We start from the raw sequence: 24,193 nt of genomic DNA on the forward strand, positions 1-24,193 counted from the left end.
CAACAACAAAGCCGGCCAATAATGACCACGGGGCTGACCAAAGCCCGCTCTAAGTATATGCTGTGTATTGGTAACATTCAGTCTGCCTAGAAATGACTAAAGCTGTCAGTAGCTAAGACCTAGAAGATCTAGGAGATCATTATTCCGGCAATACAGAGAAGCTTAAGCAAGTTGGAGAGCGTAGCGCGCTCACCAGGAGCACTACGGCATGTTTTAAAGTTCCCGTTTGTTCTTTTAAGTTAAAATTGTTTTCATCATTGTACCCTGATTTTACCTGTTACTCACCGCCACATACTTGCACTTTAAAAACTTGAGAGCACCGCGTTTGGAGCGGGCCCCTTCCCCCATCCACGTTGCACTGCACTGCCAGAATGGCAGACATGTTGGGTGAGGGCTGAGGATCAGAGCGGTCTAGTCGTCACAAGGACGCTAGACCGGTACTTAAGCCGGTCATGCAGACGCGCAGCGGGTACGCGCGGCGGGTTCGCCAGAGCATCGCCGGAGTCACGCCAGAGTCCAGCCCGTCTGCACCCGTCCGCGCACGGACGGGCCCGGCGGCTCGGACATCTGGCTACAGGCTTACCTACTCCTCAGAGGAGCTGCGCAGTCTGGATAAAGGTGAGAGGGGACCGGACTGCGAAACTCTGATGACTATTAAAAACTACGCTATATCTCGCCCTCATAAGGCTACCACCTTAGGCCGGCGCTCTATATTGAGGATTGCCAGCTTAAATACTAGATCACTCCACTGTCATCATGTGGAAGTTTATAGCTTGCTTCAGGACAATGACATCGATGTCCTGACCCTCTCGGAGACCTGGCTGCATGATAACTCGATGCCTGACATCATTGCCGCTCTTCCAGGGAGTCATGATGCCATATGGCATAACCGCCCGGAAGGAGCTCGGGGGGGAGGGGTAGCAATCCTTTTTTTTAAAAGTCTGTCAGTTGAAAGACTGTTATCTGAGTCAGTGGACCTAGCTGACCTGCTTGGGGTAAAGATAACCACAAATAATCTCTGTTGGGTGGTTCTGTCAGTCTACCGTCCACCAAACTCTACTCCACTCTTTCATGATCTTTTTGGGCCTATTATGTCGGACCTATGTACCCGATATACAAAAATTCTGGTCACAGGAGATTCTAATCTGCACTGGGATAACCCCCATCGGGACTTGGCTACCCGCCAACTGGACACCGTAATGGCTGCCCTGAGTTTTACACAACTTGTGGATGTCCCAACACATATTAAGGGTCATGTTCTTGACCTTGTGTGGACGACAGACACAAATGCTACTCTTAAAGACGTTGCACCATGCATATGGTCAGACCACTACTTAGTGTCTTGTGAGATACGTATAGATGGCCATATACACAACATATCGTCGGAAACCAGGAGAACCCGTAAATGGGCAGAGGTTGATTTAACAGCTTTGACCAAGGTGCTACCATCAATAAACCAGTCCTCGGATCTGGAATGTAGTCTGGACCGAGAATATACGGATCTAACACGGAGCTTGGCTCAGGCTATCGACCAGATAGCGCCAGTAAGATCACAGTCGACAAGGGGACTTGGTAAGGGGGCCCTCTGGTTTAAGCCATCATTAAGGGAGCATAAAAGAAAGCTCAGAATTCTGGAAAGAGGTTGGAGGAAAACTAAGCAAGATACAGCTAGGAATCTTTATAAAGCCTCCCTTAATTTATATAAAAAGCTTATTGTCCTAGCTAAAGCAGAATATTATGAGTCCCGCCTAAGCAAGGCAGCCAATGTCCAGAAAGAGACGTTTAAAATTCTGTTAGAATTAAGTAAAAAACCTGACAATTCCAAGTCCCTTATAAATTGTAACTCTTTCCAAGTGTATTTTTTAGAAAAAGTGAAGACCATTATTATGGAAATAAAAAGTGGGATGGTAAATGGGATTGCCATAACTTCGACCCCGCACAACTCAGTTGACTGCACTATTACAGCATTTCCAGAGCTGGATGTGCTGAGTCTGGAAAAACTGATGGGAAAAATTAAATCTGGCTCTCCAGCAGATCCGTGCCCACCCAGTGTTTTTCGTGTAGCTCGTCCCTTATTGGAGGAATGTATTATTTCCCTCCTTAATAGATCTCTGGAAACAGGGTACCTACCGGTGGAATTCAAGGAGGCACGTGTAAGGCCTCTACTGAAGAAACCTGGCGCGGACCCTGTGGTGCTAAAAAACTACAGGCCTATTTCCCAGCTGCCTTTTCTCTCAAAAATACTGGAACAACATGTATTAAAGTCCCTGTCCCTGTATCTGGAGTCTCACCATCTACTCCATGAGTGTCAGGCAGGGTTCCGAGCTCATCACAGCACCGAGTTGGTGATGCTCTCGGTGCTGGATGAATTAAGAGGCATGGCTGACTGTAAGAAACCGAGCGCCCTGATTTTGTTAGATCTATCAGCGGCGTTCGATACGGTCAGTCATGCCTTACTCTTGGAGAGATTGAGTGATTTTGGGATCAAAGGCCTGGCCTTTAAGTGGTTGCAATCCTTCCTTTTGGGAAGAACACAAAGGATACAACTGGGGGATGAAACATCTGAGGTGGGGACCTTGGAATGTGGGGTGCCACAGGGCTCAGCCCTGTCCCCACTCCTATTTAATCTCTACCTACAACCTCTGATTGCATCACTGGCCAGCAGGGGCTGTAGAGTCTTTAACTATGCGGACGACACACAGCTGTTGCTGAGTGTCGACAATTCAAGGACCGCACAACTCAATGCTCAGAACATCTTGAGGTACACTGTATGACTGAAAATCTATTGAAGATCAATCCAGATAAGACCGAGGTATTGGTGATTCCATCTACCGCCTCACCTTGGAGTGACCTCTATTGGCCAGCGGAGCTAGGCCCTGCTCCAAAACCAAGTATGAATGTAAAGAGTCTGGGGATTAAGCTGGATTGTGACCTTTCAATGTCCAGTCAAATTTCCTCCGTGGTGGGAAGCTGTACAAATATTATTCGACAGTTGCGGAAGTTAACCACTGTCCTTTCTCAATCAATGATGCGTTCAATCGTAGCAGCGACTGTCATCTCAAGGTTGGACTACGGAAACGCTCTCTATCTCGGCCTACCAAAAACTCTGACCAACAGATTGCAGGTCGTGATGAATGACGCTGCACGGCTTATTTTTAGACTCCCAAGGAGAACTAAGGCCTCCCCCCTGCTACACAGCCTGCACTGGCTCCCTATTAAAGAGCGAGTGGAATTTAAGAATTTGTGCACGGCTCATAAGGCAGTTTACGGTCAGGCACCAGCTTACATCAGAGATCGTTTGGAGTTGAACAGCCCAGTGAGAACACTTAGATCTTCAGATTCTCAGCTATTGGTCTGCCCCCGCTACAAATTAGTAACGAAGGGAGGGAGAGCCTTCTCTGTATTAGCTCCTCAGCTATGGAACACGCTGCCTGAGGTGCTGCGCAGGGAGGTGAACCTCCTGCAGTTTAGAAGGATGCTAAAAACATTGTTGTTTAAAAGAACCCTGTGCGGAACTTAGACCAGGAAGTGCCTTCATTCTGTGCTTGCCTAGCTTATTGTTTTTTTTGACCATCGATTTCCGTGCGCCTAGAGACCTGTAGGTGATTGGGCGCGATATAAATCTAATTTAACAATAACAATAACAATAACCTAGAAGGTTAAAGGATTCTGCTCAATGGATCTTTGGAGATGCTACTTCCACTTTTGTAAGATGCGCCTACAGCACGCGCAATAAATAAAATCTGAGGACATATTCCATGCTAATCACGTCTATTTAATCTCGCACCCCCGTGAACCAGAAGCACACATTTTTAATTTAATGGACTGTGTGTGATATCAAATTAGAAAATTTATGACTAAGGCTTAAAACATTGAATAGAAATTCCTTTCTATAGGCTGTATGATAAACTACACGTATTTTGTTCATGGTTATTGAAAAAGTAAAAACATACCTATTAAAAAGGAGGGCCGCGTTATTTTCCCTTAAAGAGTTAATTTTCTTTTACAAAGGAGTTCATTCCCACTGAACGTGCCTGTGTAATCATCTGACCCCGGCAGAATAAATCTGTGGGGAGGGTTGCAATCTCGTTTGAGAATTAGGCCATGCAGCATCGATTAGAAGCGACAGGCCGTGGTGGAAGGAGGGATCACTGCGTTTGTTCAGTTTCTGCAGCTCTAGCCTTTTACAGGTGGACTGCAAACACTAACCAACTAAAGTATCTATATGCCCGGGGAGGAGAACAGGGCAGCCAGGAGCCGCTAAAATGGATTCTTGTAGCTGTCACTGCAGGCAAAGCCCTTCCGGCAAGAGGATACCGCTTTTAAGCTGCTGTCGAGTCCCATGCTAGGAAGGATTACACGCGATGGGCGGGCCTCGAGACAATGCAAGCGCCTGAAAGAAGAGAACGGTGTCAGGGGGCGATTACACTATCTAGTTGCCAATAAGAACAATCGATTATGTAACAGTAAATTAATTTATTTTCTAGATCGCTTATTTTTTTTCATTTAGGTGTTTGTGTGGTGACAAACGAGTGCGTGATCGCCACCGGACATAGATTGGAGGGAAAACGAAACAAACAGAAATTAAAGCTACATCTAGGGCGCAATTTTATTATTTAGTTTATCAATAGCACAAGCCTGTTTTGACTTGTTTCTTTAACACCCTGAAAGTGTTTTCTGGGTATGCATCAGATAGTCGCTCACAAACCAGAGCAAAATATGATCATTATAGCCAAGAGATAAACGTGCGACCCTACCGACAAGCTAGGGAATGTATTTATCCTCATCAAGGTTTAATCGCATCGCAGAAAGTAAAATCTCTGGGGGGCGGGAAATGCACGGAGAAAGAAGGAACGAGTGCTCAAAAGCACTAAGAGTTGTGGGTCTGAGAAAAAAACATTGAGAAGAAAAACAAAGCAGCGCCAAAGAGAGAAGGATATTTGCTTAAACAGAGGGATTCTCATGCGGGCAATAACCCATTATGGGACACAGTTGCAGAAAAATGAATCCACTCAAGAACAAAGCTGAATAAGAGCTGCAAATAAAGCTGGGAGAAGCTGTAACTATCAAAGACTTACACAATGGTGACACAAGAAAAAGCAATGAGGGTGTTGCATAAGGCGATCGACCACAATTTAAAACAAAGTTCTTAAAGCAACAACCAGATTAAGGATCATAAACTGGATTGTGATAACACAAAATAGCGACTATCACGCTAGAAAAAGCATTGGCAAATCCAGTAAGTCTAGCAGCCAGCCTTTTGGCTATTTCATGCTCAGTTTTGTTTTGTCATGTTTTTTGGAACACGTCACTGTTGGGTAAGCTGCCTGGCCCTCATCAATCTAAATTTAAAAAAAAACACTGGCTAAAAGCAAACTGTTTTTGCTCTCAAAAAGCACACGTTTTCACAGAAATCTCTCGCCCATAAGGGAACTACTTTGTGTTTGGAAGTGCTTCTTGTGAAAGGGCAGAATGCAGTCGCTGGCAGTGAAGTTAGCCAATAGCTGAAGTGGGCTGATACTCTGCCCCATTCTGCAGGAGGCAGAAGACAAATGTGAATGACACAATAATAGACCAATCGATGAGTAGGGCTGGCTGAAAGCCCCTTCAAGTATATTATAAATGCAATTTTAGCAAAATCAAAAAAGCAATTTTGTTAGAGAATTAGATGTGAAAATTGCAGTTTAAAGTCATTAGATGACTATACTATTTCAAGAGTCAAAGGTATTGAAGATAGTGTAAATTTACCAAGGGAAATAGTGAAGGTGATGTGGTTCAGTTTTACTCCCAGACTGCTCAAAGTTGAAGAAGCCCATGCAATCATTTGCGGCATCTCCAAAGAATACAGCAGGACAGTATGAAGCTCAACATCTAAAAGGTACCTACCTTTATGAAAATTACATTTGAGTAGGTGGACACCACACCCATATTTGATGTACACACGATGAGGGGGTCAAATTCCAAACGGAATATTGGCACACATTGGCCCTGCTTCTAAAACAATGTAGATAGAAGAGAGGCTGGGCAAACAAACTAGCACCATGACTGGTACTCAGACTGATATGTTCCCCTTGGACTACTTCAAAAGGAGTCCCACAATCAATTTAATTTACATAGTTCTTAAGTGCCCCTGTCTTTGATAATAAGAGAACACCACCTTTTCTTTCACAGATGATTCTTTTTTTCTGGGAGGATTTGAATATCACCCCGATTGAGGTGGATGGTACCCAGACATGATGAAAGAGCTGCCCCCAGACTCCTAGCATTAGTTGGACTAAGATTTGGGGAGATCAGAGCTCGACTGCTTCCATGTCTCTTGAGCTAGAGTATTTAAGGTAAATATACAGCTACAAGCATATTGTTATTATACAGCGAGGGAAGTGAGGGTTCCATGGACAAGGCTTGGAAAGCCTTTGTAAGGGTCACAAAGTACCTCCCTTATGGGATGTAAACCACCTGCCTCAGTGGTACCACTATCACTACCAGTCCTGGAAGCAGGGTCCCAATTGGAATTCATAATCCTCACATTCTTGAGCACATTTGGAACAAGTGGAGGATTAACAGGGTGGTCGTAGTTTTGGGGGGTTCTGCCTGCCTGAATGTAGCAGATCTCATAAAACCCATGGGACTCAGCATGCAGTTAGCCATGTAGTGCCCTCATTTACTTGCTCCAGGGCCCCTACTGGCCTACATTGTGATTTGAGCTGTTCTTCATGGTGTTAACATCCCTGAGAATGAGACAGAAAAGATGGTATCCTACGAGACAGAAGTCTGGTAGAGTTAGACTGCTAACACCAGGCAAGTGCTGACTCTCGTCCAGAACCTCTTGGAAATGACCTAGGGCCCAGTCCTGCCCTCCTTGATCTACTTCCAGCAATTGTGGGAAGTACGGAGTACGCTACACCATGCTTAGGTAAGACTTGTGAGAGAGACCTGCATGGGCTGAGACTGGCCCAACTTCCCAAAGCAAACACACTGATTTACTAAACTGTGTGTTGAAACTTAGTGCGCAACATTATGCACAACACAAAGAGAAGAATTTATTTTATCCCAAGCTCTCACCAGTGCTTCCTGAGTGCAAATGTGTAAAGGCTCATGACGGCCAGCAGCAGAGATTCTAGGTGGGAGAAAGTTTCAGTCTCTGAAGGCCCTCTAATTCCTGGAGTGAGCAACTGGTTGGTCCTTACTAACTGCAACTATCTGGCAATGTTGGGGGAAAGACAGCCACGGAACCACTGTTTTCACCCCTCGAGAGGTTACTAATAAACTACATGCAAAGGACAAAGGGATCCTTCAGTACCATACTCAGTGTTGACGAGTAAGGTACTCCATTAAGATTCCATGCTCTGCTTTTCCTTCTTCCTCCAGAAGATGAAATCAAGCCTCTCCTCTAGGACATGGCCACAGTTGCTCTACATAAGTGACAGACATTTTTACTACAGACAATTTTGACATGAGGGCACATACACAATAGTGAATCAAGAACAAATGTCCCAGACAGTACAGAGTACATTTGTGCTGGTTAGGTGCTGTTACTCACTTGTACAAAACTGGAAATAGCTTTATTCAGAGTTGCAAATTAGTCTGCACAAGCTAAAGTATAAAAGAAAAAGAGAAAAAAGCAGAATACAAAACGAAAATAGTACTGGGATTAACCCTGCAGTACATTTCCAGACCGCAACAACCAGCACAAATTATAGAGGCAAGGGGAGATGATATACATCCATCTGGGAAATTGAACGTAGTGCAGGCCTGCATGCGTATGTCTATATCTGGTACCAATGATGCACTGCTCTGAAGAACAGCTCTGAGAATAACCATGGATTGGAGCAGAAGAGTTCAGACAGAGGATTACTCAAGACTGCAGAGAATAGTAATCGCAGAACATTCAGTTATCCAAGTTGAGATAAATATGTGTTCCTTTCTATATCATGAGTCATTGCCAACAGGCAGGACATGTTGAAAAGTTCAGATGGAAGTTAGTCTCCTTAATTTTGTAGATTTGCTCCTGTGCATGGAGAGCATCGAGTTTCTGTGTCGTGATAAGATGTGATCATGCCGAGCCACTCCCCAGTGACAACAGGATTTGCATCATGGTCACAATATAGATGTTAATTGTCGATGGGGAAAAAGGTTGAACGTATTGATGCCCAAGATTTGTGGAGGCTACCTTCCCTCCTATTAACTGTGAACCAGTGTGAACCATACACAGGGCTACTTGGAGGACCAATCTCTAGAAGGACATCCACCTCCAGCAATATATTATTTAAAATGGATCACAGTATTAGAGATGAGGGGACTGAGCAAAGAGGACCAAACCCAGATATCAACAGTAATGAACCTCCATGCTTAGAGAACAGAAACACTGTTCCGGCATTGTAATTGGGTGGTTTTCATAATGAAATGGGAACAGTCATTTATATTTTATGGAGCAGGTGCAATAAAACAGAGGTTACCAATATTTCTTCCTATTATAAAGCAAGCAAGTCTGGAATGATGGTAGGAAAAGTAATACAAATAAAGTGCTTGGCTCATACAGTTCTGAATAGGTTTGTCAAGAGATGCAGCGATTTAGAAAGATTTGCATGAAATAATGAAATAGATTGCTGTTGTCTCCATCTCCCCATCTTACAAAATTGAATCATTTTATCTCTCAAATATCAAAATTAAGGCCCTTCATCTTGTTCATTATTTCCGTAGTTAAGGAAGGATTAATCTATGCGTACTGTGTTGAAAATAACCTGTTCTCTTTTTCCCACTACCAGCCTCTACCTACACTAATGCACAGGATAATCCCACAAGACAATTAAGGGTATAAGCCTCCAGACAGTGGACCTGCAAGGGTGAGGCTAGGACACTATGTTCAAAGGTTAAGACACTGCTTCCTTAAGACAGATAAACTACTGCATTAAAAGAACAAAGGGGAGATTCTCATACTTCACATAGTTGATTGCGGAAGCAGTGGTTAGCTACAAAGTAATTTATAAATGTTGAAACTGGTAACAGAAGACTTTTTGGAGTAATGTGACTATTGATCAGTTTAATTCTGTCGCTATGTTATCAGTTACTGATCTCAACTAATTTCCTATTTTGCTACTGTTCATTAGACAATATTCTATATTTTCTCTAAACACTATTACTTATTAACTATTACATTATTTGATTTTAATGTCTGGAAGACATGTTGTGTTTGAATTTAACACCTGTACTGTGTTGCGTGTCTATAATCCAATACACATTTCAATCTTCTAGAGCAGCTACTACTGAAACTGCATTTCGTGTACTACGTACATGATGTTGGGGACCAAAGTACAGCAGTCACAGTTGTAGAGCAACCCATAAAACACCGTGAAATAAGGGAACCATCAGGTACATGCATCAACCATTTTTGCGAGCGCAAACGGTGTGATTCGCAAAAATCTGCCGTTTGCGCCCCCAAAAAGGGCATTTTTGATGCATCAAGGTTCAAGGCACTCGCAATTTGAGAATTTGCAATTAATTGTGATTTCTCGATTGGCAGTTGCATTTAAGGAATCGCATTTTGCGTTTTCTTAAATGCAATGCAAGAACCACTTTAAAATAGCGATTTCGCTACTAGGGTGCGCAAATTACCATGAAGTTGAACTTGATGGTAATTTGCAAAAACTTTGAAAAATGCTCTAAAGTGCATTTTTCAAAGTTGTAGGTTACACACACACATGCCCTTGGGGCATGTGTGCGCAACATGTGTGCACAGAGCAATTTCAGGTGCGCAACAGGGTGTCCTTTGGACACCCTTGCACCCTTGAAATTGCATGCGCAATTTGCGAGTACCTATTGGTAATCACATATTGCGCATGCAATCGCCCATTCATTGCTTATTTGCGACTCGCAATTTGCGAGTCTCAATTAAGGAATGTTTGGGAATCGCTAATTTTATAGCGATTCCTACATGCATAGGCTTTTGTAATTCCCTAATTGCGATTCCTTAATAATCGCAATGAAGGAATCGCAAAAGACAACATTGATGCATGTACCTGATTATTCTTTGAATTTGGTAACCTTTAGCATTTGGCACAAAAATAAGGCTGAAAGGCAAAAGTAAATCTGTAACTGAGAAATTAAAACAAACGCCAATTAAGCAATCTTTGCATTCAGGAGTTCATAGGGGGTAACTGTAAATTGTCTCTCAGCCTTACAGCAGGAAATGGGAGCAGCTGGGGAAGGGTGTGGGCCGCCCAAGTCTTTCATCCATGTGCATAATACTCCAACCCCCTTTCATGCTAGGAGGACAACAATTTAGGTCTAAAGATGTAGGACATAGAAAAAATACCAATCCGAGTTTCAATGCAAGTAAAAATAAAATCACTACATTTGTATGGCATGATCAAGTATGTTTACACAAGATGTTTCTTTGTTCAATGTGATTCAAGTAAGCAAGGGACTAATTTGTCAAAGAGTAAAACACAAAACCTTTTTCTGGATTTAGCCTAGGACCTCCACTGGGGTCTGAATCAGTAGATGTGCTTCAGCCCCTTGCGCTTCAGTAAATAGAGACATCCTTGCAACCATGTTCAGCCCACAATGACACAAAACAGGAATATTGGACTTTAAAATGGTTATAATGATTTAATTCAAGGTGCACCATTAAATTGCGTTGCTGGTACATGTGCAACGTCTAAAAGCCTGTGGACAGCAAATGCTATTTTGCCTTCTTGTGGTTGGCCTGTCTAAAGGAGTAATACATTAGTTCAATTCTGTGAACTATAATACATAACATTGTGCTGCATTCAATCTGAGGTTTTCACATGTTAATTCATAGGAAGGCCCAGGATGCGCAACTACCCATTAATCAAAGGTGTGGTGAACATTTTTTCTTGCAAAAAGGCAAGCATTCTCCAAGTACATCATGGAGGACCCTCCATCATTTGAAGTGATTGATAAGGAGAAAGCAGGGTAGAGATTACAAAAACCCATTCGCAAACCAGAATATGCTACTTGCCTGACATGCAACTGGGTTTAATTTGCGATGCAACCTCTGTACTAAATGGTCACAGCATAATTCGTATGAGCTGCCTACTGGTTATTAATTAGGCAGGTCATAATTTGGGATCCCATGTGAATGACTGCAAGCGCAAGCATGATGGCCTGGCTTGGACAGCAGCCTACCATCTTAACATTTATTTCCTCAAACAATAAACACTTAATTGTTTTAACTTGGCCCTTGTCAATACAACACACTGGTGTTGCTTTATAAATATGTTTCCTTTTTGGGAACACAACCACTGCCTGCTCCCCTCATGGCTTACTACCACGATCCCCAAAAGGACAGCTTTTTCTTTCCAAATCAGATACTACCCCCTTTGAGGTGGTTTGGTCTGATCAATGTTTTGCGGTTGCAAAGCTGATATAATTCTGTCTTTGAGCAGTGGAACTACCTGAGCCAAGCAATGAGGCTACAAATTGTGAAACGACCTAAAGATCATGGTCTTCTGCCACACCTTTTATATCTAATAATCTGGATTTAAAAGTGGTTTGCCAACTAGATCAGTAAATTATTTGTATATATGCCATTAGAATTTTCATTAATGCTACTTCCGATCCATCTTATAGTTCCATTTGCCCTCATGACACTAAAGTGATTAGCTTCTGTATGTAACATTTAAACAACAATGATAAATACATTAAACAGACAAATCTATACGCCCTAAAAATAAAACAACTCACTGGATTATACGTCCAACTGTACTGCTCAGAGCAAAGAAAAACCCATTGGTAATATTAACATCAGCAAATGACGATAAGCACTCACCTATTTGCTTTTCTCGTTCCACTCTTCGTTCCTTTGCTAATCGTTGTCGGTCATCAACCTTTAGGACTGGTTGAAGCTCTAAAAGAAGGACAAAGTAAAGTTAATAACTACATGCCTAGCAACAAACAGCCAAGTCTGTGTGAATGCAGGTCTTCATGCCTTCTGTACAGAAGGAAAGGCAGAGTTGCATATTGGTATTTCTAAGAGGAGGTTGCTGGGTAGACCGTGAAATAAATGTTGCCGGTTCTATCGCAAATTAGGAATGACTATAGCTTCACCAGCCTTATTGTTTCAATCAACCTTTGTACATGTCTTTAAACAGAACACTGTAAAAACCATTAAATATTAAAAAAGGCAGGTATTATTTTTTCATGTTTTCTGCACACAACTGAAATATAACTGAACACGTATTAACATTTGAAGATCCAGGAATCCAATCCAATCCAAATTCTCCTATTAAAGAAGAAAGATGTAAGAGCCATATCTGCAATGTTTTAAAGTATTTTCCCACTTTACAAAATAAATAAAAACTCCACATTTACAAACTAACAGGACAGTGGCAGTTTTTTTTCACTCCGATACACAAACACTAGCACGTTTCTGTGGGGATACCATTTATTGGGTGGCGGTGTATAATAAATACACTGTGAGGCTGTATGAAGTAATAATTTTTCTCCCCCCAGAGTGATAGTTGGTTTCTTGGCCAGGACACACACTACTAAAACTCTGGGAGTTTTCCATTGTTGGCAATATAAATGAGGTTCCATGTCTATTAAAAAGACAGCAGTGTTGTGGGCACTTTTCTTTAGAGGAAGATTTAGCTGTCACCCAGAAACAACATACAGTTTCAAGACACCCACATAAACTGCATTTATATACAAGGATTCCAAATATCGAACAGAATTGGTGGATAGTCTACAAATCTGTCATAGATCTGGACTTGTATTGGCCAGATTCAGTGTATTTTAAGCTGAACTTTATTTCGGGTGATGCTGGTAAGCGAACTTTGGCAGGAATGTTATGACTAGATTTAGCCACACAATTCTACATTCATAGTAGGCAGGACCTCTGATGGTTCCAGCTAACGGAGCACACAATAACCTATTTTCTCACTCTGGTTTAGTGCAGCCTGAAACTGCTAAAAAAGTGAAAATTGCAGTTTCAAGTGGGTAGAGAATGTAAGAATCTCCACAGAAACGGTACACTAGAGGCTAAGACATGACTACCCCTTTCCTCTTACACCCAACAGAGCAAGGATAAAACACCTGCATGATATTAGGGTTTATCAAGGAGTTCATTAACAAAACAGAGGATGGGGACATATATCGAGATGTGTCCCATTTCACACAGATTCAAGATGGCTTGACACTGCTTGATATTAGAGCCTAGCTGCTCCTACGTAAAAGCAATGTTTAAGACCAATATATTTTAACTGATTAAAGTGGCGCCAAGGCCACCAAATATTTCTGTCACTAATAGATGTGTCATATCCAAAATCTTTATTGGATATCCTAAAGATTTATATTGATTGTGCAACATGGTGCAGCAGCACTTTCACCACAAAACCTACACTGATTAATCAACAGCACACTTGCCAAGGTAGAGGTCAGAGTTAACTCACAAAAGCACGAAGTGGCACAGGACTCTCAGACTCAGTGTTCTAGAAATTTCACTGGAGACCAATGCCGTTATTCTATCTTATCACACATCTTGGCCAGGCAATCTGTGCCCTCCGAGTTAGTGAAGGAGGAATATACAGTACTTGTTCAGTTTGGTACGTGAGGAAACCTTAAAAACATAATTTATGGAGGGTTCCATCCTAGCCATGCTGAAGAAATCCTAGATAACCCTCAATTGAGAAAAAAAAAGAAAACCTAAATCGGATGCATCAAACCCGTATACGTTTCCTCCCATATCAAATATACCATTGCTTCTACAAATACCAGAGAAAGTGGCCACATAACAGTTGGAAAACATATGGAAAGTCACCATCTCTTGGGCAATCAGCATTTCACACCATAGAGGAACTAAACTTACCTATGGTCTACCTGGTGAGTGTTCTGCTTATACCACCTGCCCCCCTTCACCATGCTGGAGACCCCTCAGGAGTACCATCAAAGGGGGTGAGGAGTGATCTCACCCTTTTCTAGGGTCAGACAGAGCAACAAGCCAACTTCAAGAGATTAAATTTATGCCTCTCCTACAGAAAGAGAGAGTGGGTGGGGACTATGACTCAGATAGCAATGCTCGGATTCAGACCGCAAGACAAGGTGGTACCCGATTCCCAGGCTGAATGACTTAGATGGGGGAGAGAGGAGGGCTGGAACCCTCCTTGTCCCTCTAATACTAGTACAACCATTTGCCACAACTGACAGGATCTGAAGGAAAGCCCAGGTGTGAGTGGACACACAGGAGGATCAGGGAATAATCAGCATCCATCTACAGTGGTTGAAGAATAGAGATATTGGAGAAAGATAAAGAACACCTGCCTCCAAGCAAACTACATTAGACCAATATATACAAAAGTGTGAACACATGTAGACCACCAACACTCCAATAGTGTGAGACAGCCCCAAATAATTGGGGGGGGGGGGGTATTCTTTATTTATTGAACGTATTTATAAATTGCAGACTTAGCTGCAAGGAAAACTGAACACTTTAAAAGTAACAAACAACAGTGAACAGTAACATTGGTTCTTGATAATGAGCAGTAATGATAACTATAGATAAGGCAATGTCTAGATAGCTAACTGTAATCTAAAAGATGGGTTTTCAGGGCCTTTCAAAGTGAAAGCAGATTAGACATTATTTTCGGCTCTCTGGGATTTGGTTTCAAATATTTGGAGTGTGACATGAGAATGCCGGTTTCGTTATCCCTGCCATTTTTACCTTTAGGATCTTTAGTTGGGCTTGGTTTGCTTTTAATCTTCCTCTCACCTCCTGACAGAATGATACCACAAGCAATAAAAAGTACCCCTACAGTGTTTGAAACTAAAACAGCGGCCGGTAGGGATGAATGCATTGGTATTGAGACAAGACGTTCATAATGTAATCGACAGAGCGAAGTAGGTGGATGGGAAAGCTGGAAGCTATGGTTGGGGAACTTAAAACCAAAGTGGCTGAGCTACTGACTTCCCCTAGAGAGTTGGAGGACAGAATGACAGATGCAGAAGGGCGGGCCCAAAGAACATCCTGCGAATTGTGAGGGTCCCGGAGGGAACTGAAGGGACTATTCTGGAACAGATCCTAGAAAATTGGATTCACACCTTGGTGTGGGAGGAGGAGCTATTCAAACGGTTCATGGTAGAGCAGGTGAAAGGCCACTGGTGGGACGTCCCCCTCCAGAGTCCAGACCACAGCCACTAATCATGAGATTACTTAACTATGGGGCAAGGAATAGTCCTGAAACTTGTCTGTAGTCTGCGAAAAGTGATGTATGAATTAACATTCAATGTTCTTTCCCAGGCTACACAGAATGGCATGGCGGTAGAGAAATTCAGTTGAATAGGTAAAGAGGAATCTTCGAGCCGTGCAGGTGAACTACATGCTCCAGTTAAAAGCAAAATAGAAGGTACCGTTTAATTCAAAAGCGTTTGCTTTGAGACTCCCTAAGCAGCATGGTAGTGGGTGGCAGAGAAGAGAGGTCACAAGAAGGGTGATGCGGAAGCCTGGAACTTAATCGGATTCCTAAAAGCGTTGCGGAACCAAAATGGTAATTAGGAGAGACTAGGAAGGCAAAGAGGGCTGGTCCTGGTGAAAGCTCCTAGAGGGACAGAAATTAAGGTGGAGAGAAACAGCTGGGAACACAGCAGACACAGAAACCCAGATGCCCACAGGCTCCTGAAACAATTTGGACCAGCAGCATAAGACGATGAAACAGATATTGATGCTTGTTTATGTTTAGATGTTTCTGATGATGTGGGGTATCCTAGACAAACCAACCATGGAATAGGCAGCTATGGGCTTGATGAAATAAGTGTAGGGTAGAGATGGTGAACACAGAAGGGTGAGGAGAGTAGCGAAAAGGGTGTTGTAGTTAAATTATGTTATCATCTGATTGTGCGATCTTTGTTAAGCTTGATGACTGGAACATGAGACCTTCTGAAAGGGGGAGGAAAGGGTTCAAACAAAGGGTGAAACATGGATCGTTTTTACATGGTGGAACACAGAACCCAGGCACAAGAGGGAGAAGTCACTGATGAGCCAGTAGAGAAAGGAAAATCCTGATGTGGAAAGTCAATGGTGTGGATCAAGAGAAGAGCTCTAGCCCACTTCCTGCAAAGACAGAAACTAGATCTGGTACTACAGGAGATATAAACTGTGGGAACAATGTAGAATCCTGGGTAAAGGCAGATACACGCTATTGGCTCATGCAGGTTTCACCAGTGGCTCCACAAAAGTGGCCATAAGGTTAAGAGATCACTTCAATTTGTGTTAAGGTATGGCTTTACTTCAATGATATGCTAGGGGTCACAGAATGTGAAAGAGAGACAGGTGCACAGTTTTCCATGTGTATGCCCCATCCAGTTTACAAGACAATGTGCTCTTCTAGGTGAGGTCATTGCTACTTGAAACTCCATACTCCACACATGTTAGGGGAGACTTCAACAATGTGATAGATGTGAAAATAAACATGTCGAGTGGCAAATAAGGCACACCAATAAGACTTTCATCTGAAAATGTGGAGTGATCGATGTATGTGCTGTCTGAAAAATGGACGGGAGACAGTTCTAATACACAGGAGCGCACCAGTCCTTCCCTAGACTAGACTATTTGCTCATTCCCAGAAGCAAAAGTACCCAAAGTGCAAGTAGCTGAGTACCCAGCGAGGAGTAGATGAGATCGCTCTCTACTGCGACAACAGTAACATTTTAGGATGTGCAGTGTCTGAGGTGCCTGGTGAGGAAATACCTGGGAACTTTCGGATGAAAAGGCAATAGAGAGACAAAGAGCTCTCAAAACTGTTCCAAAGAAAATGAGGGCTCATTTAAGTCAGAGGGAACCCTCAAGGAGGCATACAAAGTGCACATAGAGGCAATGCACCAGAACGGGTAGGCTACAAAAGAAAAAAGCGCGGGAGAAAATACACTTGTTGTAGGGCAATAATTAAAGGGAACTTAGAGATCCACTGCAGGAGGTACAGCTCCGACAACTGGAAGAGTCTGAGAGGAGAACCAAAACACAATTAAAGGGGCAGCCACTGTAAGCTTCTTGGCCATCCAGAGGAAACTGTAGAAAGTGGGCAACAAGGAAGGCTGACTCTGGGCCTAGCTGAATAGAGGTAGGAAGGGTCTCAGATAGGTAGAGAAGGTAAAGGTCTCTAAAGGGACGTACATTACTAATGACAGGGATATAGCCCAAACCTTCATTATAATGAAGACTTATAAAATGATAGAGTAGGGAAGGCACAAGGGTAGAGAGTGTTCCTACAAAAGCAGATACTACAAAGGTGTTTGGAAGAAGAACAGTGCCACCTGGGTGAGGAACTAAAGGTAGAAGAAGTAACAGAGGCTCAGACAGGTGCAGACTGGCAAAGTGCCAGGCATTAACTACTTGTGCAAGAACCTTTTGAGAAGTTGTCATTTGTGGTGGGCGAGTAGTTACTGTGCATCTATCGAAAGGTGAAGGTCAGAGGGGAGTCTTTCAGATGACCGGAGACATGCCCTAATAACGGTCTTTGAAAAAGGCAAGCCCACCGATGAGCGCTCATTCCAGGCCTTAATTTCGCTCTAAAATCTAGAAACGAAAATTCTTGCCAAAGCACTTTTTACTAGGCTCCTGAGGGTTTTTGCCAGCCATTCATTCACCCTGATCAACTATTCTTTATGTCGCCCTGCTCTACTTGTCTGAACGACCATAGGTTTTAAAAGAGGATTGACAGAATGGAAAACATCAGGGAACACCTGGCAATTATGCTGCTAGGCACCAGAGATGGCATTTGAGTATCAGAAGGGGTAACCTTTGGTTAGTTTAAGAGGTTTGGGGTTGAACCAGCTATAGGAGACAGTAAGTGTAAACAAAGTAAGAGCACACACTTTCTAATTGAGAAAGGGAATTGGACAGAAGTGCTCTCTAGTGTCTAGTGGGGAGATTCAAACTCTATTTTGTGATTGGGTAGCACAATCCATTGCAATGAAGACACTTTACAGGACAGTCTTCACAATGTGTGCTATTACTGCTGGCCTTCACAGTGGGTGGTGGTCAATGACTGGGTCTAAGCCTCACTAGAGAACCTCCAATTATCCTGCCCACAATAGTCGTGAGTGGGAAGACTTATCAACACTATATTTATGAATAAGGATTCCAAGACAGTGATTAAATCCTTGAGAATGGACACAATGATGAAAGGCTAGGGAGGTAGGTGGACTAGAAATGACCTAGCTCTGGGCCAGAGAACTGATAGGAGACATACCATGACTAAAAGGCTTCAGAGAATAAGCCGTTATAGGGATCGCAGCTCTTGGAGACATACTGGGAACAGATGTCCTCAAGACATACACCCAAATGCATTAAGAGTTAGAACAGCAACCCAGGCAACACTCTAAGTACTTACAGGTCAAACATTCAATGGCTAGGTATGAAGTGGCTTGGTTGACATCCATGATGTAACCGCGGGAGAACAGAATTCTTAGAGTGGGGTTGGATAAAGAGGCAGTCTCTAGATATATGGAATGCTTACAAATAACAATCCTGTCTGAGCTGTCGGAGATAGATCTGGTTGCACTGGAAAATAAAGAGGCATTAAGGGCAAATTTTAGGCTTATATACCTTGACATACTACATATGGAATACTACCATAGAAGAAAGCAATTTAAAATGGGATTCTTCTCTAATGAAAAATACAATAAATACGAGCTAAAAGAGTGTCTTCATCCAAAACATCTAGGCATGAACAGGGACAAAGGGATCTGGAGAGAGGTTAAGGAGAAACTTTCCAACACTCTAAGTGCCTCTAAAGCCAAGACATTAGACTATGTATTACTTTAGATAATAGTAATGTGAGAATACCCAGGAATAACAAATCCTATGCTCCTGGGAATGGTGGCGGTTAAAAAAAGGACAAAACACTGGAGTAGGGTACTTCATCCTGTCCCACCTAAGGCAAAATGAACAGGGATTGATTGAGAGAATAGTTTTTTGCCCTGAGGGGTTGCCCTAGGAAATGTCAGATGGTTTGGGGGCCTTCAAGAGTTTACTAAATCATGGACTGATGAGTGGGGAATGTATCCAGGAAGCCACACAAGGCAATTTGCAAGACCAGGAGGGTGTGAAAAGATCCCACACGTTGCACTAATATGAGGCAAACTGAAGTGACTGACTAGTGAAGGACCGTGATAGGACAGGAGAATATGGTACGAGATCCAGAGATAATATATGCTTGTCAAGGAAGCATCCGCATATTGTTGCAATTGCAAAATCATTCTTCTGTTTTGATTCTGCTAAAGAAATACTAAAAGGAATTTTAAAACAAAAAAATGGCTTTGCCCGACGTCCATTCCCCACTCATGGATAGCACGGAGAGTGGAGATCCAGCCTTGCTTATTCTATTCGATCGGTCAGCTGAATTAAAGGCCATTGAACCAATCCTATCTCAAATAGGTTAGTCAGGGTGGTGGGGGTGTCACATGATACTATTATGTGGCTAGACTCCTCTCTTTCACAAAGCAATTTAAGGTTGTAAAACTTAATGGGTCACTGCAGTGCACCTCAGGAGTCTTTTCTCTCACCACTCTTAAATGGTTATGTTCAACGTCACCATCAGTAGTTGGCGAAAGCCGTGGCGGTATTCCAGACTATACCAATGATACCCAGATGGTTTTTCAGCTGTTCAAAAGTGAATGAACTACTGGTTGAGAGTAAACACCACAAAAACGAGTCTTTAGCCACAGGTACCATTCACTGGGTAAGGAAACATGGATTAACTACCTCTCATTTCAGATGTGAGCAGTCAAAAGTTTGATGAAGGATACGAGTTTGACATTGAGAATACCCTGGATGCCTATCTTATAGTTAATGTATCCCGTTCTTACCCCTTAAGGTACCGAAGGGGGCACACCTTGTAGTCCTCCCTGATTGGTTTGTATGAACGTTTGGAGTGATTGAGCAAAATGTGCTTATGAGAACAAGTAATCACATTAAGATTCTGGGAAATCTAGGGATCTGATCTGGCCCTGAGTAACGCCATATGACCATAAGTTGACAAAAACAGTGACTGAAACATGGTAGATGCTTGGGTAATAATACCTAGAAGGTATCATCCTTTGTTTTTAATAATGCCACACGGACCCACATTCAAAATGTAACTCTAGGGTACTGCAAAGACAATTTTACTTTCTGAGATCCCTCCAAATATACCTAGTGCCCCCTCAAGGGTTGAGGTTGTAAGCACACACCGACACAGTTAGTGTCAGGGAGAACTCTATGATGAGGCATGCCACTGTATGAATCAGTGGGTGAGAGTTCTATTAAACAAAATACTTTTTTTTTCTTTTCTAGGTGGATTTGGGGAGATTTCAGTGTGATAAACAGTGGGCTGATTCACTCTTTGATTATTATGTAGCTATTGGGAAGCCAAATCAACCCGCGGAAAAAAAACAGCTTCTCGACTTCCTCTTTTGATTTAGCCTTGATGCAGATTTGGCCAACGTGGGAGACTTATTTAACTAAGGTTTGCTGCTGGACATTGCACAGCTCAGAGCCAGATATGGTCTTGTCAGCCGGTCAATTTTAAACACACTCATCTCTGACAAGAGTGGCTCAACTGACCTGGGAGATGGAGAGCATGGAACCTGTACTGATGAAGTGTTACAGGCACCAAATACTGTTAATTTCATAAAGAATCTCAATAATTGCCACAGAAGTTTGGAATCTCACTAACTAGGTTTAGTGATTTTCCTACATAATGCCAAGCTGTGAACCAATTAATTTTGGCTACCCTCCCAACTTGTCTCCATACAACATTCTGCCTGCCAAGTGTCCTTGAGGATTTAGTATGGCTTCCAAAAGAGACTATTTGGCTTTTTCCTGACTCATCACTAAGAGAGATGATTCCCCCTCGTTGAAGGAGCAGCTCAACTGCTTGAGGTTGGAATCAAGCTTACTGAAGATCAGAAGACCAGTATTTGTAAGCTGTGGTGCCTGAGGGAAGGAAGATTCCCCAGCTAAGTTTCCAAGAGACTCTGAAAAGGAACACTTGAACAATCTCTAGGCACCATGCTTGAAAACTTCAGGCAGGTACAAGGTGGTTCCAACTATTTTAATTCTAGCATAACATTGACCAGCATTTTCACATTATGTGCCACCGTTAAAATAAACTTCTTTTAAAATATTTTTTTCTGCCGCTCTTCCTGAAGAGCCATTGCAGTCTCAGCTCGTTAATTGCATTCTTCTTTGGGCTTCCACATGGAATTTTCAATCCTAGAAATTTGTCATCCTCTCAAGATTGCTTAACCAAGAGCACACAGGGTCATGAATAGAACAAAGAATCATCAGGACATTTTTCTGCTGAGATCCAGGCACTGGAGCAAGACATGCGTATTTCATAAAGGCAACATATTTTTTTTCATGCAATCTGCATTAAAGTGTGTGAGAACAAAGAAAGATAAGGAGATGATCTGAAGGCGATCAACGTCTGTAAAGGCGTACTTTTTTCAACTACAGACCTGCTGCGACCTTGCCAAACAGAAAACAAAACTGCCAAATAACACCATGAGAGCCCCCAACTAGAGCAAACATTATTTGCCTGGCTCTGGACCTTTGGTGATCCTGAAGAGGAAGGGGTGACTGTGGAGGAGCAATGAGAAGGGCTGTTAAAAAAAAAATGGTTGTGCTCTCTCTGTAAGTTGGGGTGGTGAACAAATAAGAAGAGTGGGTGGTGAGGCATGGCGGAGGTCAGAATGGGGGGGGGAGGCGTGTCCTACCACAATCCAAGATGGCTGCATAATCATAGTGTTCCACCACAAGAGCTCAAAGCCTTAATTCCCCACTCTTCAGCCTACAATCTGCCAAATGGGGGAGGTTGCAGATTCCCTGTAATGCCAGGACCCTGCAGATTTGCATGAATCCACCAGAGATCACCACATTGTGCTGTGGCTCAGCCAATGGGTGTTGCCTGGACAGTCTGCAGAGCACACAGCCTTCCCGAGGCTTGAGCACCCGGCTGGGTTGCTGCTGGGAACGGCCTGCGAAGTGGTCTTCACCATGCCAATCTGAGGTTGCCCCATACCCCCGATGAGAGGAACGGGTGATTGCGCCCACCCAGAGAGGGTGGCGCATGGCAGGATCTGCTGACTTGGGCCCACGGTGTTGGGCCTCATGCCTTTGGTGGCTGCTTCCTGCCTTCACTTCACTTAATACCTGGATGCAGGGGCTGGACGGCATGGTGCTGCTACCCGCACATTTGACTGCTGGTGGGCTGCTCCAGCCTGGGAGAATAGGAGGAAGACATACATTACATCCATCCCCCCACTTCACAGAGGTTACTGGAGGCAAGACAATTAAACTACTTCTTTTGACAGACCTTGCCAGACTTCGGCTGCAGGCTGCTGCACAGTTCTCTGTGTGCTAACTGCGGCTATTGCTGTCCTCACATCTTTCAGTTTGGCCCCTCAACGGGGCCAGCCTAGCATAGCCGAAATGGGAAAACAAGATCACCGTAAAAGTAAGCTCTCCTTTGAGACCCGAGAGACCGCCAAGAAGCGAGCTGATGCAAAATGACACCGCGAATGAAACCATGCTCCTTTTTTCTTGACATGAAGGCAGGCATAATAGATATCAGTGGGAAGCTGGATGCTGTCACCACACACCTTTAGTGCGTAACTGAAAGACTTGATGGACATGCCACACGTTCGGGTGGGGAGCTCGGCTGTATATCGAAAATGGAAGACCAAAGAGTAGATCATTCTAACAGACTTCAGACCCAGGAGTATGAACTACTCTCGGTAATGGCCAAAAACAAAGACTAGGAGGTTCGCTTCTGACGCAACAATATTAGAATAATAAGACTGGTGGAATCCACAAACATAACAAAAAGAGAACTCTTTACTGAAAACCTCCATCTGAAACTGTTTGGGTGTGACAACTTCACTAATGTATTCAGTAGAGTACCACACCGTTCGTGGGGCCTCGTTTGGTCCCAGGTGCACCTCCACAGCCTATCATTGAACGTTTAGTGAATTATCGTGACAGAGAGCAGGGCACACTGCAATATCAGGGCACAGAAATTCCTATGATCCTGGATTTCAAGATAATGGTGCAAGACACTTTGTGGAAATTCCTCGAAACGAAGACGCTAATCCAGAGTAAAGGTATCAAATACGCCAAGAAATACCCTGCAAAATTAAGGGTCCACATAGGGGAGAAATAATTTTTCCACTGACTCCACAGCATCATTGACATTTGCAAAGAATCAACAAGGAACGGGGTGGGGGAAGTCCCCAGGGAGTCCAGCACAGGCTCTTTCGGTTTGGGAAAAGACCGATTTGCCCTTAGTGAGAATGATTGACCTGTTGTATGGTCTGAAGAGTACACGAGATAGAGTCGAAAAACATAATATAATCTCTTTTTGGAGTTGTTCGTGGGCTGTCGGCGCTGGAGGGGGGTACTATCCAGATCGTGCAGGACACAGTAATGCTGAATTTCCAAATTGGAGACCGGCTACCAAGCTCCTCTTGCATAACGCCGTTTGTTCATGGATATCTATTTAGTTGGGAGTGGATATCTACTTGCACTAGTGATGGTCAGTGTGGACTGGGCACTGGCTGACAGTGTTGTGTGCTGGAAGGGGGGAGGGTATGGGTATGGTTTATTTTTGTTGTTGATTCTGTTTTAGTTATGTTCGTTTCGACATCTAACTGTTCTTGCATAACCCTACACTTTGCAGAAGGGGGGTGCATGTTATCACTCCTCAATGGGTTACTTTTGCAGTGGCTCAGCCACACATATAAACAACTTCACATGTCCCGGTCATTAATACTGATGTCATGGAATATCAAAAAGGACTGAACAACCCCAAAAGACATCGGCTTGTTGAGGCATACTTAGGCAGACACAAAATGTCCATAGCGCAACTGGAGGAAACACATTTACGTGACACAGACCTGACCAGGTTTAGTGGGAAATGGGGACACTGCCATTTGGGCTCCTACTGTTACTGCTTGAAAGGGGTTGCAATATTGATTGGTAAAATGGTTGATTATAAACACAACACAACGTATCGAGACCTACAAGGCCACTACACAGCAGTTCAAGGGTCACTGCATGATCATCCAGCATGGATATTAAATGTCTAGGCCACAACACTGATGATGATACACTATTTAAAGATGTCACAGCTATATTTCGCCAACACATCAACTGTGTAATTCTCTGGGGTGGAGATTTTGGTCTAGCGCACGATTAAAC

At 43.2% G+C, this 24,193-nt stretch overlaps 1 protein-coding gene across 9 annotated transcripts in view; it reads right to left on the reverse strand.

Annotated features, from left to right (window-relative positions):
• MAP7 (microtubule associated protein 7) overlaps positions 1-24,193 on the reverse strand; it is a 733,773-nt gene that overhangs the window by 314,925 nt on the left and 394,655 nt on the right. For all 9 annotated transcript variants that reach the window (XM_085611524.1, XM_085611525.1, XM_085611526.1 and 6 more), the window contains one exon: positions 11,792-11,869. In XM_085611524.1, the coding sequence (XP_085467650.1) occupies positions 11,792-11,869 (78 nt within the window). The remainder of the gene's footprint in view (positions 1-11,791; positions 11,870-24,193) is intronic.

Source organism: Triturus cristatus, chromosome 6, assembly GCF_964204655.1.
Source record: "Triturus cristatus chromosome 6, aTriCri1.1, whole genome shotgun sequence".
Lineage (NCBI taxonomy): Eukaryota > Metazoa > Chordata > Amphibia > Caudata > Salamandridae > Triturus > Triturus cristatus.